Below are 17,252 nucleotides of genomic sequence, written 5' to 3'. Positions count from 1 at the left end.
GGTCCAGAGTGATGGTACTCCAGCAATAGGGCGATGATCTGAGACCGCTGTTTTGGTGGAAGCCACCAACCTGGTCCCTCCACGATGGTACGTTTCCCGCTGCGTTACTACGCCTGTGCTGCGCCTGTTTGAGAGGGGTCATACGAAGCAGGAAACAGTATGATCACGAAGAGCGGGAGCTTTTTCTCACATGACATGTGGGACACGAATTCGCAGGGTACACTCACGGATAGCACGAACATTACACATCTCCGCCCTTCTTTGCGCCTCTTCCCTTATCCCTCCGGTACTGAACACATGACGAATGACCCTGGGTTGCTGTGGCACGGTCTCAACACCGTTTGCTGTGGCGCGGCTCACCGCAGATACTTCCGGGAGTGGCCGTTCTAGGGGACAGTTCAGTGGCCTCGTCCTTATCGGTGGTAGGGATATGTGTGAACCGAGCTTCCCCCACTTTTGCGCCGGGACTCCTAGGATTAATTTCCAAACGCGGCCATATCCCTGCCAGCACTGCTGGCTCCGCACTATAGAGGAGTGTTGCAATCAGCACGAGGGCTGTCCCCGTGGAGAAGAGGAAAGATGGCACAAAGTCACCGATAAGCCACCAAGAAAGGAGACAAGCGAGAACAATCGAGAGCGAGTTGCCGAAGCACTTGAGAATGTTGTCTGCATACTTCAGAACAGCAGCAACGATGAGGCCACCCAGGGCTTGGAGGAGGACGGCACCCCATGCAAAACCAGTGTATCCCTGGAAGAACCCGCCGTTGCGAATCCGATCTCCGTCATGCCAGTAGGCACCTAGGACAGCCAAGGCTGTTCCGTACAAGGCAAGCTGGATATTTCGAACCCAGATGCTCACACGGCTTTGCTTGAGGATCTTTTCAAAGTACACTCCGGCAAACCCGCTGGTGAGACAGGCGGAGAACACGGCGATTAGGCCGACAACCGGATTGCCAGCACCTGCCAGGCCTGAAGCTGAAGAGGAACCACCTGAAGGGAGCGAAATGAGCGCTACTCCTCCCGTCAGGATGAAGAGAGCTGCCCATTTTACCAATGGGAGACGCTTGTGAAGAATGAACACAGAGAGCACGGCTGTGGTCAGAATCTTCAACTGGTAGGTCACCTGATAGACAGCCCCGGACAGGTTGGAGAGCGCCACGAAAATGAGGTTGTTCTGTATGGTGTACAACACAGCTGGTACGCCGACCTGCAGCATGGCGACGGGTGAGTGACAAATGGCCGCGTTCAGTGTGCTCGCTGTGCCCGTGATACTCCAGCGGTGCTCCCACCAAACGAGAAAGACTCCAGAAACCAATTTTATAAGCTCGGCCATTGTAACGGCTGTCGTATTCAGGTATTGGGGACTCCTTGTCCCATTCGATTCAGTTGGAAGGCGCGATACTCGTAGTATGAGAACGGCGGCGACCGTTTGGAGAACTAAAAGGAACAGTGCAACCCATTTCATGGGGATCTTTCCCATGAATTTAGGAGACGGCCGTTCTTCCCCGCCACCAGTACCTGTCATTTTGTTACGTCGACTCCTGAGGCGGAATACCGGGGCTTGCACTGCTGTCTAAGTTTTGTGGAACGGCATGAAATAGGCAAGTTTCAGAGCCCATGAATTTGCCAAGGGGACTGTAAGCTCCACGTGTCGTTAAAGAACAAGTGATGATGACGCGTACAGCCAAAAGATACCAGCTGGTAGGACAAACCCACCGTTCACACGAAGAACATGATTTGCGAGAAAATGGATCCGGTTCACCTGATTACCACCCGGAAAACTCGCAGTGCGCCACCAGAACTCTCCGGAGACACTGAATCACTCGATAACCTAAAAAACTGTGCCAAAATAATACCTCTGCCCTCCGTCAAAGCCGCCTCATCCTTTTTTGAGCACCTCACCGGGAGGCAGTCAAAATGCGGTGCAGGGGGCAAACATCCCTTTCGGTTCCTGATAATGAACAGGAACAGAGTGGTGGGACCAGAGGGCTTGTCCTCTAGACAAAAGCAAATACGATAACTTGCCCTTGGATATGGAATAACAGTTCCGAAAATAGTAGCTCGCACCAAACCGGCAGTGAGCGGGTCGGCGGCTGCCCTTTAGATAGAAAAAGACGGAGTCTGCACTATTTCAACCACTGAGGGCGCTAATCCAAAGCCAGACCGCGTCGAAAGATGCAGTCGTAAGAAAGACGTCTTTTGGAATATGTGGAGACGTCAGCAGAAGGTCGAACGCTGCCGGTCGCTAAAGTGTAGTGCCCGCCACGCGCGCATGAGAACATGCCGCCTAGCGCAATCGCTGCTTCGAATAGAGTTTCGCACTGCAACCACCAGGTTCTCACCTCCGTTCTGCCTCTTCTCGGGCGGCCATCGACTTCTTAGATTTGTGACAGTTGTGGATATGAGTCGTTCGGCGAAACAAGAGAGAATCCGGCGCCTTTTTCCAGAAGCAATTTAGATTCCGTTTACCGCACCCCCGAGTGCTGCGAGGTGGTTGTGTACTGGCCTGCGACCGACGTGTGGCTGCGGGTCCCGGTTCCTGTGCCTTCTTCGTGGCGGTTTCGAGCTTTTCCTCCCAGCCCTACGTAGAGGAAGAAGGAAATAGGTTGAGGAGTGTGCTAATGAGAGGCGCGTAGTGCTGATGGGAAGTTGCCTTTTTGTTTCCGTTTAAAAGGCTCAAGGACGCGTCTCGTTCCAAAAAAGGGGGGGCGTCTCTCTGTCTTGTGCGGGTAGAGCTCCACCGGAGCAGTCGAACCAGCCGTCTTGTCTTGGCTGGGCTGCGACTGCTCGGTGTGTGAGAGTTCAGCCACTCTAGCGCGCAGTAAGCGCTGAAGGTAGATGTGGACGCCGTCATCACTCACTCATGTGGCTGCCCGTTATGGCATTCGTGGCAATCCTACTTACCCTTTGAGCACAATTCAAGCTGTGTAGTTTTGCGTGCCTCTGAAACTTGCAATGCATCGAGGTATTTTCTGGCGAAGCTAGGGAGGCGCTGTGTGTCACCTCTCGCTCTCGTCTACAGGAGAGCGGCGGCACCTCCCTGCGAGCGTCCCCCCCCCCCCCCCCATCGTTTTGTGAGAGAGGCACTCGACTCAGTTTTTCCAGTTCCTCGACTCGCACGTCTTTTCATCGGTCTGTAACATCCTTTCTGCCTTCAGTTTATACCTTACGCTCGAGTTCTGCAAGGACATGCTCTAGCCTTTCTCCTGTAAAAAGTAATGTTCAATGTTGGCCCCCAGCGATCGCCTTGCAACCACCACAAGACAAGAAATTTTCGTATCTCCTCTGATACGTTTGCTGGCAAAACAGCCTGAATACTTTCCCCTGGCTGTTCGCTGACCTCACCCATGTTTTTTTCGGCTTGTTTTCATGGCCTGCCCACAAGACCGACTTCTTTTGCCATTCCTTTTCGACAGACGGATTTAACCCGGATTCAGTGAGAGTCTCACATGCTCCGGATCCCTTATGGAGAAGCGAAACCTGCTTGCCGCCGCACATGCTGCGGCGGTAGTAGAATCTGAAGTCTTCGTCCGCTTCCGTCCTCTTGCCCTCGGGAGGATAGAGGAGGGCGCCCGCTCGAGTTACTTCGTTTCCGGTCCACATTCTCTCAGCATCGATGCCCAGACTAGCAGCATCGCAGAATCAGATGAGGTGGTTCAAAACATGTTGAAAGAACTCAGGAAAGAGACGGGGGATCATCGAGGCGTCTCTAAATCTCTTTTGGACCTGAGTTTCAATGGCAGGTAAGATCCTCCGGAGCCGATTTCCGTGTGACGTTGCCTAGCACGACGGTGGTCCCGCTTGCACACGGCACCGGGAAATTGAGCACACGCCCGCCAGGAAGTTCTTTACCAGGGACCCAGACGTGGCTAAGCGTTGCAGAAAAGACTGCACAGACGCGATTTTGGGCTGACACAAGACAGTGAGAGCCTGTTCGCTCGCGCGAGGCTCTGCGAATGTCAGGCCTCACCTGCTTTCGTGGTGTTTTCGCCGTAGCCACATCTTGAAGAATGGCATTCGGAAATCTACTCTATGCCGCAGCTGGCCTCGTGGTCGGTGCTAACGCCTTTGATGCTGGGAAATGGACGCCCTTCAGGAGTCGGGCACGATGGGGCGTTTAGACTGGCACTGCTGATCTTCCTATGTCTCGCAGAGTCTTCGACGAAAGCACAGCGACTGCGACTGTATATAGCGAGGCTGTTCAGCCTCTAGTCATTCAGAGTACTGAGGTGAGTTTGCTCAATGCTTGCATGACAAATACAGACGTTCCTCCCAAATTCAAGTCACCCAGCGAGGCGGCAGCCTGCAGGTAGCATACTGCACAGACCTGAACAATGGGTTCGTGTAGTTTATATCCTTGGACACCACTTCCATTCTCTTAATGAGCGACTTCCCGATTGAGTGGATTATTGGTAGGCAGCACGTGTGGAATAATCCGCTGTAATGAAGCTTGGAGCGCCGGCGGGAAATGCAGTGGGGTGCATCCGGTATCCACGGTGGTGTGGCGAGTTGCACCGTGTGTTCTCAAGTCGTACCTTTCGTAAGAGTTCATTTTTGCGGCCGTGTAGGAGATTGCTACACCTACGTTCTGTGGGCTCTAGCTCAATTACACTTGTGCGATCTCGAGCTATCGAGGAATTCGTATGTTCACCAGCGCATTGCTGCTGACGACTGTGTGACCGTCAAGCAGTTTTTTTTTCTGTCCTGCTGACCAGTGCGGTGAATATGAACACTCTGCAGATGAATGCTGGCGTTTTCGAATTCCGGCTGTCTCTCAGGGCATCAGCAGCACCCTGATCGCATGCGGAAGCTCTGCCAGCGGCAAGACGTATACGCTCTTTGGCACTCTTGAGCACCCCGGCGTCGTTTTTTGCGCTATCCAAGATCTCTTCGACCATATTGCCTCATACAGAAGTCCTCGCTCAGCGAAAGTCAAGCCGCCGACGAACGCCCCGGAGCTGCTGTCCTGGAACATGGATCCTCAAGGATGGTTGGAGCACGACTACGAGTTTTCCGTCCGCTGTTCCTATGTTGAAATCCGCCGCCACGCGATCGTCGATCTTCTTCACTGCGCAGCCGATTTCACGCCTTCGGACATTCTTCCCACGCTAGCGCTTCGGAGAACTGCCGAAGGGACACGGTACATCGAAGGCGTCTACGAGAAACCGGGCACCTCTGCGGAGGAGCTCGTCCGGGACCTCGCTAGGCAAGTGGAATCCCTTCGCAGTCAGTTGAGAGGGCATCCGCTGAAGTCCTTTAGCGCTCGACTCAAGCCCTCCCCAAGCACCATGGCTGTTTCGATTTTTAATCGCTGGTCGCCCTTCTCTGCAGGCAACACAAGGGGGGTGAGGGTGGGGGTCGAGCGCTGAACTGTCGAGAGGCTTCTGAACTCTGGCGGCGCGCCCAGTGCGCGCCCCGGACTTGGGACCGACGCTACCTCTTCCGAGAGTTCAGTCGCCCTTTCGCGTGTCGTCGGGCCTAGAAGAGTCTTTTAACTGGTTGCCGCGATTCCTTCCGCCGGTGCTGCAGTTGCGTGCCGCGGATTTCTCTTGTGTAACGACTGCGCAGAGCAGCAGCACTGAAGAAGGCCAGGGACAACATCTTCCCCGAGCTCCCGTCCAGCGGCGTTGTGACGATCACGGTCGAGAAAGTGCGCCTGAGAAGGGACCGCCGACTTCGCCCGTCTTCTCCGTCTCCTCGGCACACCGCGGGCGGCTCGGCGTCTTCGAGTAGCATGAGTGCTTCGTCCGCTTCACAAGTGGCTGGAAAAGACTCTCTGAGCGCTCGGGTTCCTGAAGTCACACGCGCCACGCTTACCATCGTGGAAACCGCTGGCACGGAAGCGCTTGCGGATCTGACCTACACAGGTACGGATTTGAGCGCCTTGTCCTTAGAGAAAGGGCTGAGGCTCTCCCGGGTGGATGGCTGACAAGTTGGCCTCTCCTCTCGTGTGGCGAGACTCAAGCCAGACGTGGCTGCCGCGGGAGCTGGGATGCTGACGGGTGGACGCATGGAAATGTGGGCGCCGTATCCGGTGCCGCAAGCCCTTAGGGCTAGCGTAGTTAAGCTGCGAGTGTCAGAGTTCATCTCTCCTCCGCGCGGGCAGCCCCTTTCTTAGAGTGTGTCTGTGACCGGAGTGCCTTTGCCCGTGTGGAGTGTGGAGTGCGTGCCAAGCGCTGCTTGCCTCTACCCCCTGTGTGAGTTTTGACTCGGCATTCTCTCCCTGCAGATACAGCCTCGACGCAGAGCCTCGTTCTGATGACTGACGACCTCCTGCACCACGCGGAGTCTGGGAAAAGCAGAGACTGCAGCGCACGCTCGACGGCCTGGGCGGGCGCAACGCTCACTCAGCTCCTCCAGCCGAGACTGCACGGGCCGTCCAACCTCTCCGTGATCCTGACTGTCGACCCCTCGGACTGTTACCTGCCAGTCTCCTTGCCTACGCTTCGCTTCGGCTCCAAGTTGGCCGGCGCACCCCGGCGGCTCCGCGTCACCCAGATCTCTCCTAAACAGTGAGAAACGGAGCGAGCAGAATCGAAGAGCCGCTGCGTGAGGCTCGTAGGCAGAGGGGGGGGGGGGGGGCTTCGCGATGGTCTGGAAGACTCGCAGTCGGCAGGCTCGTCATTTCTTTGCACGCACGCCTCCTGTGGGCAGACCAGTCGATTCCGTCCCGCTGCGCCTCTTGCTCGGATCTGTCGACCGGCCCTCACACACTTCTGTGTCACTCTTCCTTCTAACGGCTTTCTCGTTTCTGCGTGTTTCGTCGCAGGTCCCACTTGCGTTCTCTGCACCTTGCGCTCTCGCGCCACTTTCGCCATCTGCAGGCGGTTCGCGGAAAGATTAAGGATTGGGAACTCGGGACCGCGCTTCGCAAGGAGCTCTCTTCGAAGCAGCCGGCGCTCACCGACGCCGAGGGCGACAAGTCGTGGTGGCTGCCTTCTCAGGCCGAGATGAAGGGCTCCCTGGGGCAAGTCCATGGAGAAATTCGAGCAACCCGCCAGCAGGTGAGAGGCGGCGGAAACTTGCGCCACGAACTCTCGACGTACACCCTAAGCCCTCGCCGCCCGGCGACCGCGTTGAGAAGGCGCTTGGAAGGACGTTGATGCTGAACAAGAGAGGATGGGGCGGAAAGAGAAGCGAAAATTCGAGGCGGTTTTCGGTCGTGTCAACACCCCGCAGGTGCGAGCCTCCAGCGGGGGTGCTTGGTGGGCTTTACTGCCTTTAGTCAGATCTTCGCCGTCGCCAGGGGTGTGGCGCAGGCACATATGCGTGTTCCGTGTGGATTTCCGCTCGCGTTTTTCTCCACTTGAGGCGCTCTATGTTCTTGTGTCTCGAACGCCAGATTCTCTTTGGAGGCACCGCAGACTGGGATCTGCTCGACGGCGCGAGGCTGTCGACGCTGCTGAACATGCTCTCGGCTTTCCAGAACCACCTCTTCGTGCGCGAAGTGCTGGGCAAGGAGCATGCGCCCTTCTGGCCAGAGCTGCGGCTGGAGAAGGCGAGCGCGCCTCTGCAGAAGCCGCGAGTTCCGGAGCCCGGCGCCGCGCCCCGTTCGCAACATCACCCAGCCGGGACTGGGGACTTCAGTCTCACCTCTGAAGCGCTGACGTCGGCTGACCCCCCCACTCAGCTGGAGCCATCCTGGGCAGCACCTTGCCCTGACTCGCTGCCCTCTTCGTTCTCCAGCGTCTCCACTCCGTTCGCCTATTCCGAGCGGGTCAGCGCGTCCGCGGACTACCTGCCGGCGGTGCCTACCCCCGGCCGCGTGTCTGCCGCCGCGGCGCCGGCGTCAGGCCTCGCGCCCCCCTCCCGCACGTGCTCGCCTCCGCCGCGTCCGTCGGAGTCTCGTTTTTCCGCGGCTAGCGGGCAGCTCTGCGCGACCACCCAGTACCGCCCCCGCATGGTGAACATCACACGGCAACAGCGCCGCCTGCAGGCCTCCTTCCCTCATCCGGCGGAGCCGGCGGGCGCCTGCCGCCTACGCGCCGCGCCACGCGAGGACGCTGCCTCCTCTTCTCTCGTCTGGCTGGGCTTTCCGCGCAGTGCGTTCTACCCCGCAGACCCGTGCTACTACGTGCACGAGTCAGGCAGATTCGTCGCGCACAAGAAACCCGCAGACTTTGCGCAGCGGGAAACCATGGGTTGGCCCGAAGCGTTCATGCACACGGCCAGCCAACCCGCGGCGGCTGGCTGCAGGGTCCTGCCGCTTCCCCCCTCGACGGGCGCCTACGCAGACCTCGCCGCCCCACAGCACTCCGCATTTCCCGGCGCAGGGCCGTCGCCGCCGCCCTGGTCACCCAGTGGAAGGGAGAGGCTCACGGGCAACAACTTGTTTGTCGGGATGCTCACGCTCTCGCGCAGCGACGTAAGGAAACGCGAGAACCTGCGTCGTTCGCTGGAGACGGCGAGGCTGGCGGAGGACTCTGCAGGGCGTCGGAACAAGAAAACGAAGTGCCACGACGTGTTTGGGCAGGCTAGCGGACGGGGCGGTCGCACTCGGCGCTCCTCTCTGTGGCGCTCGCCTGATCTGATGCACAGCCGTTCGTGGAATTGCGCTTTTTTGCCTTACGAGTTTCCCCCCTTCCTCTGTGGTCGCGCCTGGCTTCCTTTCTGCTGGCCCCAGCCCCCGGTTCTGTTCTCTTCTGCACTCGCGTCTTCCCTCTTTTTTCTTTCTTCCAGGCTGCGGCGGACTCGGCAGCGGCAGAGGAGGTGACTAAGGCCATGGAGGATCTCGAGAAGTCGCTCGCGGAGCTGCGCAGCTCGTTCCTCGACTGGGATGACCCTCGCGTAAGATCCAGTTTCCATATCAGAGCTCAGCCCTCCGACCGCTCAAACTCTCTGGGCGTTGTGCCTCCCATTGCGCCACTCGGCTCGTTCTGCTCCCTCTCTGGTGTCGTTCGTCTTCTCTCCACCCTCTGGCTTTTTAGAGTGTAGACTTCGCGTGGTGCTCACTGCTTGTTTTTGATTCACCAGGCTCTCCGCCTCAACACTGACGTGGACTCGGGCCGCGAAACGCTCTGCGTCACGTCCGCGACGGTCGACTGCCAGCTGACGTCTCTCTCAGCAGAGTCCGACGGGCGCGAGATGGAGCCCAACGCGTTCCCGCTGAGCGGCGGCTGTCAAGGCCTTGCACCAGGCGCTCGAGAGGAGACACCCGGCAAAAGAACGATGCGACGCCTCTTCGCCGTTTCGCCTTTTCACGCGGCCTCTCGCTACAGCGATGCTGCACTGTCCGCTCGCGTAAGCCGCGGCGTCGTCTTCAGTCTTTTAAGACTTATGATGTTTTCGTTTATTATATAGGGGTTTTACAGTTCTGGATCGCGGTTCATTTGTGCAGAGACGATAGCTCCTTATAATGTGGTAGTTGCGATGCATGGCCTAGCTACAACCTTCCTGTGCTTTCTACGGAGGATATAACTTTTTCGCACCAGAGGATGAAGCACAGACCACACCGACGTTCGGCTCGCTGGCGAGGGAGAAGGAAGGGGGGGGAGGGCGGGTGAGACGTTCTGTTCGTTGGTGTAACTTTATGAGGGAGCACTTTGAATTCAACAAGGAAAACCGCCTTTTGCAGAGGCATGAATACGGAGCCGCTTGAGCCAACCGCGCATGCACAGATGTGTGCTTTTTTTCCGGAGGCGTAGATTTATCCTACTGCTAGCGCCCATCCTGAGAGTTTCGTAGGCTGGGGTCTCGCGCCGCCACCCACGAAAGCACTTGTTTGTCTTTTCAGTTCTTCTGCGTCCCTAGGCGTGGCGCTCTCTTGATGTGTCGCCGTTTCCTGCGCGGTATCTGCAAAGTTTCCTTTGTCTTGCTTGTGTCCTCTCAGGACGAGGCTCAGTATGAGCGCGAGGAGAGCCCTCAACGAACCTTTTCTAAAAGCTCAGCGAGTGCAGACAGCCGGCCGCTGGAGCCGTCCTACTCGCGGATCGACAGCTTCCTCGACGGGATGATTCAAGAGGCCCAATCGGGTGAGTTGAGCTCAGAAAACTTTTTGCGCAGACTCTTCTGTTGGAGGCGCAGCGCCTTCGTCGGGCACAGGCTCCACGTATCGGTGCGCACCCTGCCGCAAGAAGGAGGCGTCGTGAGGAAATACGATCTCTATATCCGAGGCTGGATGAACAGTGCGTGGCAGCGTCGCGGCAGCGTCGCTCGTCGTAGGGGGTCGGTTGCCGAGAGGCCTCGCGCTAGAGAACGGGCTTGGGCGCATCACCCTTCGAAAGGAGGCTCGTGGTCGATGTGCCTCGCGCCGTTTAGCTTGCATTTTGTCCCTTTGTTTTCTGCCCCTGTGAACAGCCGAGGGCCTCGAGAAACACCACACGACCTCTCACGCAAGAACGCGAAGCAGCGGCTCCGCGGCGTCTGTCGGGAGAACACACAAGAAAGACTTCCGGAGCCCCTTCTCACTGACTAACGACTCCATGGAAGAGGATGAAGAGTCCGAGGAGAAGAGCTTTGAAGGCGGCCTTTACAGCGCGACGAGTCACGAGTCGCAGCTGTCTGCCGACAGACACGCAGCGCGCGACCACGCCGAGGAAGCGACGCCGACCCACGAGGGCAAGCAGTTGCTGCAGTCCGTGGATCGCCTGCAGGTGAGGCTCTGTCTGGCGACGCCCTCGGTACTCTTAACTGATATGTACGTCGGCAGGAGGCTGTATGGATCTCGGTTGTCCTTCGCCGTGGTCACGAACCCCGTCCACTGTACATACCTCTACGATCTCTTTCTTGCCTTCGTTCATCTCCACGCCTCTCGTCGCCGTCTGTTTCTCGCGTACTGCCCGGGCGTCGCCATCCCCCCCCCCCCCCCCTGACGGCCTTGGAAACCCCTAAACCCGTGTTTAGTCGCTTGCATGCGTTCCTTCAGGACGAGATCCTCGGCCTTCTCGACAGCAACACTGACGGCTCCCCTCCGCCGCACTCCTTGCCAGCGCCTCTGGAGACTGCATCTGTCTCCTCGCGTGTCTTCTCCGCGGAGAGCGAAGGCGGCGAGAGGGCGTGGATTGAGCCCAGGATGGAGGCGTTCAGAGGCCCCCGCGCGGGCGACGCCGCGGACTATAGCCGTGCGGCGCCCGCAGGGACTGTCTCCTCGCCCTCGCAAATTCGCGTCTACCTCTCCGTCGAGGGAGATCAGGGCGGCAGCCCCGGACGCGGCGGCGGGCAGTCGGAGTCCGCGGCGCGCCGCCCGCGGTCTCCTTCTCCGCCTCAGCAAGCCTTCATCGGCACGCCGTCGCAGCTCCTCTTCGCGCTCGACCCCGAGGATGCGGCGGGGCGGCAGCGAGCGCGAGACCCGCGCGAGGACTGGCGCGCCGAGAGAGCTGCGGACGCGCGGCGCGCAGACAGGCGGGCACGGTCGCCGTCGGTCTCCTCGGTCTCCCCCGTCTCCTCGCCCTCGTGTTCGCGCGCCTCAGAGCTGCACTCGCCGCCGCACCGGCAGCTGTCGGCGCATCGCATGAAGAAGGGCGGCGAGAGCTGGGAGGTCGCGGTCTTGGGGGGCCCGCGAGGAGGCGCAGACGAGGGCTTCTGCCTACCCGAGCCGCGCTTCGGAGTGAAGCAGCGAGAGGAAAACAAGCAGAGCCTCTACTTCCGCGGCACCTTGAGACCCTGGACGCGCGACTCGGCCCCCGCCGGCATCGTCGTGCCGCGCCCCGGAAGGACGCCCGACAGGAACGCCGTTGTCTCTTCGTACCCGCGAAGTGGCGCCAGTCGCGGGAGGAGCTCGCGCTGCGAGGACGACAGCAGAGAACGCAGACGCAGAGCTCCGCTCTCTGCATACGCCGCCTCGGTGCGGCACACCTCCAGCGGCTCACCTGTGCAGGGGTCGCGGAGAGGCGGCCGCGAGGAGAGGAGGCGCGACTGCGAGTTTGGAGGCGGCGAGGCGAGATGGTGCAGCGCGCAAGACGACCAAGTGAGGCGACTCCAGTCCCAGATTTTCGAGCTCCAGCGCCAGCTGCGCCAGCGCGACGCGCGAGGCTCCATGGAGGTGCCCGCAGAGCCGCGGTCGCCGCACGCGCCGGAGAGTCCGTTCGCCTCGCCCTCCTCGTCCTCCCCGCCGCGCCCCGCGAAGGCTCGAGGCCCCGAGCCCTTCCCCCAGACGCAGCATCCGCTCAGTGCGTCTCTTCTCACGCCTCCTCTCACGGCGCCCCTTCCGACTCAGCCCGCCACGACCGCCTTCGCGCCGCTCGCGGGGCAGCGGGCCCCCGTGGCGAGCTTCAGCTTCCCGTCTGCGGCGCTGCAGCAGAGCGGCGGCGCGCTCACGATCTTGCAGTCGCTGGCGCGCGGGGTGGCGCCCACAGTCGTCGGCGTCGCATCGCCGCCGCCAGGGGTGGCGCTGCCTGCGGGTGGCGCGGTGCCCATCCGGCCCTTCGCGTTTTCCGCCGCGGCGCCCTTCTTCCCCTGCCCGCCACTCGTGGAGAACTTCGCGCGGACTTCTTCCGGGGGCGAGACTTCGCGCTGCTCAACGTGCGGCGGGACTCTCACCTCGAGCTCCAGCGTGGCGGAGAACGCGGCGACGACGTCCTGCGACGCCTCGTGTACCTGCCCTGCCTTCGGCGAGGCCCCCGACCGAGACGCGCCTGCCAAAACAGACACTGCATCGAGCTCGGGCTTCTCCTTCTCGCTCCGCCTCAAAAAGCACAAAGACGGCGCCCAAACCACTCATGGCCAGGAGGCACGGGCTGTGAGTCCGGCGGCGGCGACAGTCGAAAAGGCTCCCTCGCAGCCGTCGCCGGCCTCCGAAACGGGCGACGTCGAGGGTGGAGACGCGGAACAGCACGCCGCTGAGAAGAGTCGCCCCGTCGACGGACTTTTCCTCGAACAGAGGACAGCTGAAGCAAAGAAAGGCGCCGAGGAGAATAAGACGCCGCCAGCGACGCCGGCTTCGCCTGCGCCGCCGCGTGGTGCCTCGACTCTGCTGCCTCCGCAGTCTGCAGCTTCGCGAACGCAAACGAGCACCCCGCCGGCGAGCCCAGAGCAAGAGGCCGCCAGGCCAGAAGCGGCCGCGGTCTTCTCCAGCCCAGGGGCAGAAAGAGTGCAGTGGGAAAAGAGCGGAGGCGCGACGTCGGCGCCGCCGCCGCGTAGATACACAAGCTACTCGAATCGCCCTGCGTCGCCCGAGGCGTTCAGATGCCGACCGGCGACGCCCACGCGTGGCCTGCGGACGGCGTACGCGCCGTCGTCGCCCGCCCACCGGTCGTGGGCTCCAAGTTTCGCTTCCGCAACGCCCTCGCGAGCGTCTTGTCTGCCTTCTGCCTCGCCGTGGGGGCCGCCAGCGTCGCCTCCCTGCGGCAGCGCCCCCGCTGGCGACTTCTCCCCGGTGCAGACCGTCCGCGGCAAGCCACGGGTCATCTGCACGATTCGCCGCGACGGCTCGGGGGTCCCGCTGGACCTCCAGCAGGGCGAGGAGGTGGGCAGCCTCCAGGAGAGGTCGCGAGTGATTTACCCCTTGTCGCACGTCTCCCACACCTCCGTCGTCGGCGACGCGACGGGACGCAGCCTGCCGGCGTCGCTGCTGTCTCCGACGAGGCCCCTCAGCTCGCCCTTTGCGCGCCCGTCGTCGCCTCCGCCCCCACCGCCGCGGGACTTCGGCTACCCTCCGCCGCACGCGGTCTCGCCTCTTGCCCACTCTCCGCTGGGACGCGCCTCGGCCGCCTGCTGCTCGCCGCCGCCTGCGCGCTGTGCGACCGGCTGCTTCTCGCCTGCGGCTCGCGGGCGAGGCATCTTGCCAGCCGACGGCGCGGCTCCCTCGTGTCCGCGCGCGGCGCCTCTCAAAGTCGTTCTGCCGTCGCCGGCGGCCTTCAGCGCCTGCAGCGAGCTGGGGGGCTGCGGCGCGCGAGCGACGCTCTCGGGAGCCGACGCGCGCGGATCCGCGGACGCAGATCACTTCGACGCAGGCCTCGGCGGTCCCATCCGCGTCCCGCAGCCCTCCGCACCCTTCGCCGAGCAGATCTTTGGGTTCGTCGGCAAGAAAGTCCGCGATTTCTGGGATGCGCGCCCGGGAGCAGTCCGAGCCGCGGACGGCAGAGGCACGCAGAAAGGGACGACCGTCGCGAAGCCAGTGGACGACTGCCGCAGCAAACACTTCTGGCCCAACTGGTACCACGTCCTGCCGCCGCCCAACGCCGTCACCTTCAGGCGCAGGTGAGAGACGTGCGGAAGAAGAGGGAGGTCGGTGTCGCGCCGTCCATGCGCTGAAGCAGGAGGAGGCCACTCGCGGCCCCGTCGGCGCAGCACACGAACATGCGACAACAGGGGTCGAGGCGGCGGTCAGCAGGGGCGGGCGCGGAAAGAGAGAGAGAGGGAAGAAAAACAGATGGAGGACACCGCCGGTTTCAGAGTGTAGGTTTAAGAGTTAGCCATCTGCAGCAGCGCCTGCGCCGTTCGTCTTTGCGTGTCTTTCTCTTTCGCAGGAGAAGCCGGAGCCGCGAGTCGCAGCTCTGCGCTCCCGCCGCGCCTGTGACGCCCCCCGCCTCGCCGCGCGCGCGCATTGCGCAGAGCCGCCCCCTGTCGGTGCCGCCAGGCTACCCCAAGTGGAAGTGCGGTCAGGAAGGCGTGAGAGCCGCGATCCTGCCGGAGTCTGCCGAGCCCACAGAGTCTGCCGAGCCCACGGAGTCTGCCGAGCCCACAGAGTCTGCCGAGCCCACGGAGTCTGCCGAGCCCACAGAGTCTGCCGAGCCCACAGAGTCTGCCGAGGCCATGGAGTCTGCCGAGCCCACAGAGTCTGCCGAGATCGCGAAGGCCGCGCCCGCGCAGAGCGTGACGGAGAAGAAACCGACTGACTCGCCTTCCTCGCGCTCCTTCTCGTCCCCTTTTGTCGGCGACGCGAGCGAAGATCCGCGAGCGTCGCCCGTCGCCGCGACCCCTGCAGCCGTCTTCCTCGCGCCGCAGGTCGTGGCCCAAGGCCTGCCTGGCGCCGCGGCGGGCGTCGCGCCGCCGCTCATCTTCGATCCGCTCTGGACTGCGCCCGTCGTGGCTGCGCCGGCGCCTCCCGCACTCCTCGCCCACTCCCCGCAGGGCACTCTCCTGCGGCGCGCCTCTCCCCCGCCCCTCGCGCCTCCAACGCCTTCAGCCGCCAGCCCGACCCAGGCTGCGCAGCCGCAGCTCGCCCTCTCTGTCTCAGGAGCGCCCAGAGCGGGGACAGTCCTGGCGTTCTCTTCGTTCGCGCCGCCGCAAGTCTCTGCGGCGCCTGTCGCGGCTGTCGCGCCTCCACAACTTCTTCGGGGCGCGGCGCTTCTCGCGCCGGGCGCCGCTGTCCTGGCGCCTGCGCCTCCGCTTCTTCCCCCAAGCGGGCTCGCCGTCGGTGTCGCCCCGCAGCCGCTCGTTGCAGTCGCAGGGCCTGCGGCGGAACTGGGCGCTGCTGCCACCGCGGGCGAAGCTGCGGGACCTGCGCGCGAGGAGGGCGCGACGCTGGCGGAGGGCTGCGCGTCGCTGAGTCGGAGCTTCGGCGAGATGTGCAGGCAGCTGCTCGGAGTCAGAAAGCGGGACGCAGCCGGAGAGGAGGCGCAGGCGCGCGCGAGCCCTACCTTCCCCTTCTTCGGCGCGCCGCAGCTCCTGCTGCCGCGGCCGAAACCTTGTAAGCGCAAGCAGGAAGTCTCAGAGAGGCAGAGGCGAGCCACGCGAGGAGAGACAGCCCACAAGCGCCCGTTCAGAGCAGCCTCATGTGTGAGAGACGAAGGCAGAAAGAATTCCGTTCTCGCTATCTTTGACGCGACCGAGAGAGGCCCGGGGAAGCTCGACAGCGGGAGTGAAGAGGCGTGCCGCTTTCTCTCCTGGTTCCACATCTCTCCTCGTTTGCCATTGAGAAACTGACTGGTATTTTCTTTTCCTTTGAGTACTTAGGTTATTCGGTCGCTCAGCTAGAGTTTTTTATTTGAGAATGGCGATTTTTTCTTCTCTGTAACTTGCAGACCCCGTGCTGGAGATCGGCATTTTCAAAAGCGAGAGAGAGAGAGTGGAGAAGCAGATGAGCTCGACGGAAGAGGGAAGCTTCAGGAGTAAACTGAAAACAGGAAGGGAAGATAACGCAGCGTGAAGAAGACCTTCGCAGTGGGGTAAGAGGGGGGGCGGGGTAGGGGGAGGATGCGAGGAGAGAATACGCAATAAAGGGAGCGCTGGACAAGAAGAAACGTGGAGGACGAGGCAAGCTGATGAAAGTAATCAGCGATATAGAGAGACGAAGAGACTACAAGGAGCAGGAAATTCGAAGTCGAGGAACAAGATGAATCAGATATATAGGCCGCGCTGCTTCTTGGGCGATAGAGTCATTCTGCGTGTGTCAATGCCGCGAAGGTTGCTCGCGTGCACTTTTTTTCGTGTGCTTCCATAGCCCTTTTCAGTTAATTTTTTGATCGCTTGTCGCCGAAAGCAGCGATGTCTCCAGATCGTATATTTTTCAGCAGAAGAAGCCGAAACCTTTTTAGCCAGTCCCCAAGTAGATTCAGGTGTCGCGGTGTCTCCGCTAACCGTTGCATTACCGAGCGAGCCGCGGAGATCTTTTCGTGCGCGTGTTGATTTTTGAAGCGTCTCTGCATGCAACTCTGTGGAGACCGTGCTCCCGTTCTTCTGTCTCCCCACGGCCATTGGTTCACGCTGACTCAACCTCCTCGGATTGCTCCCAGATAAATTTCTCAACCTACTCCGGGTACTGCGACCTGGCGTTCAGCTGGAACTCCCTCTTTTGGTCGCCCCTCTCGCAATCTTTAGATCCACGCAGTTTTCGCGAGACGTCTGACAATTCCTCGGAGCGTTTTTGACGAGTAAAACAGATAATTAAGATATTTTGCCGAGAACAGAGCGTACGCAAACCACAAAACGACGATGCGGGCTGCGCGACGGGGAGGCGCCTCAGCGCCCACGAGCCGGCACAACGCATAGGATCTCCCATTCGTCTCCTTCCGAGGGGGAGGACTTCTTGTTTCTCGAGGATTGCGCATGTCTCATTTGCGTCCTTGCTTTGCCCGGAGGCATATCGTCCAGCATTTTACCAATTGAGACAACGAGAAACGTGAACTTCGCACAACAGCCGTGTTCGCCAGCGCCGTGGAGTGGGGACGGATCTGTCAATGTATCGAAGTCTACATATACGTACTAGATGTAAAAAAATTGCTTATGCTTACATGTGCTTGTCACGCGACAGAGATCTAGATACGCTGCCCTCTGCTCCTTCCCCCCCCCCGCTCATATATGACAGTACGCAGGCCTACGGAGATAGTGTTGTGGTGCTGTTGACCCTAAGCTTCACTCCGGAGTCATCGATT

General features: G+C 60.9%; 2 protein-coding genes across 2 annotated transcripts; one reads left to right on the top strand and one right to left on the bottom strand.

The window, feature by feature from the left end:
- Nucleotides 1–331: 331 nt before the first annotated feature.
- On the bottom strand, nucleotides 332–1,525 carry BESB_050410 (UDP-galactose transporter subfamily protein; the record flags this gene model as incomplete). Its single annotated transcript, XM_029363492.1, has 1 exon — nucleotides 332–1,525. The coding sequence occupies one exon, from the start codon at nucleotides 1,523–1,525 to the stop codon at nucleotides 332–334; it is 1,194 nt and encodes a 397-aa protein (XP_029220858.1).
- Nucleotides 1,526–3,663: 2,138 nt separating this feature from the next.
- On the top strand, nucleotides 3,664–16,027 carry BESB_050400 (uncharacterized protein; the record flags this gene model as incomplete). Its single annotated transcript, XM_029363491.1, has 15 exons — nucleotides 3,664–3,743; nucleotides 4,154–4,229; nucleotides 4,779–5,206; nucleotides 5,569–5,867; nucleotides 6,230–6,512; nucleotides 6,770–7,004; nucleotides 7,343–8,365; nucleotides 8,680–8,787; nucleotides 8,974–9,240; nucleotides 9,383–9,499; nucleotides 9,830–9,971; nucleotides 10,297–10,592; nucleotides 10,865–14,136; nucleotides 14,406–15,568; nucleotides 15,903–16,027. The coding sequence occupies 15 exons, from the start codon at nucleotides 3,664–3,666 to the stop codon at nucleotides 16,025–16,027; spliced, it is 7,914 nt and encodes a 2,637-aa protein (XP_029220857.1).
- Between the last annotated feature and the right edge of the window lie 1,225 nt (nucleotides 16,028–17,252).

Source organism: Besnoitia besnoiti, chromosome III (assembly GCF_002563875.1).
Source record: "Besnoitia besnoiti strain Bb-Ger1 chromosome III, whole genome shotgun sequence".
Taxonomy (NCBI): domain Eukaryota; phylum Apicomplexa; class Conoidasida; order Eucoccidiorida; family Sarcocystidae; genus Besnoitia; species Besnoitia besnoiti.
Note: the sequence above shows the minus strand (reverse complement) of the source record. Positions and strands in the feature narration are given on the sequence as shown.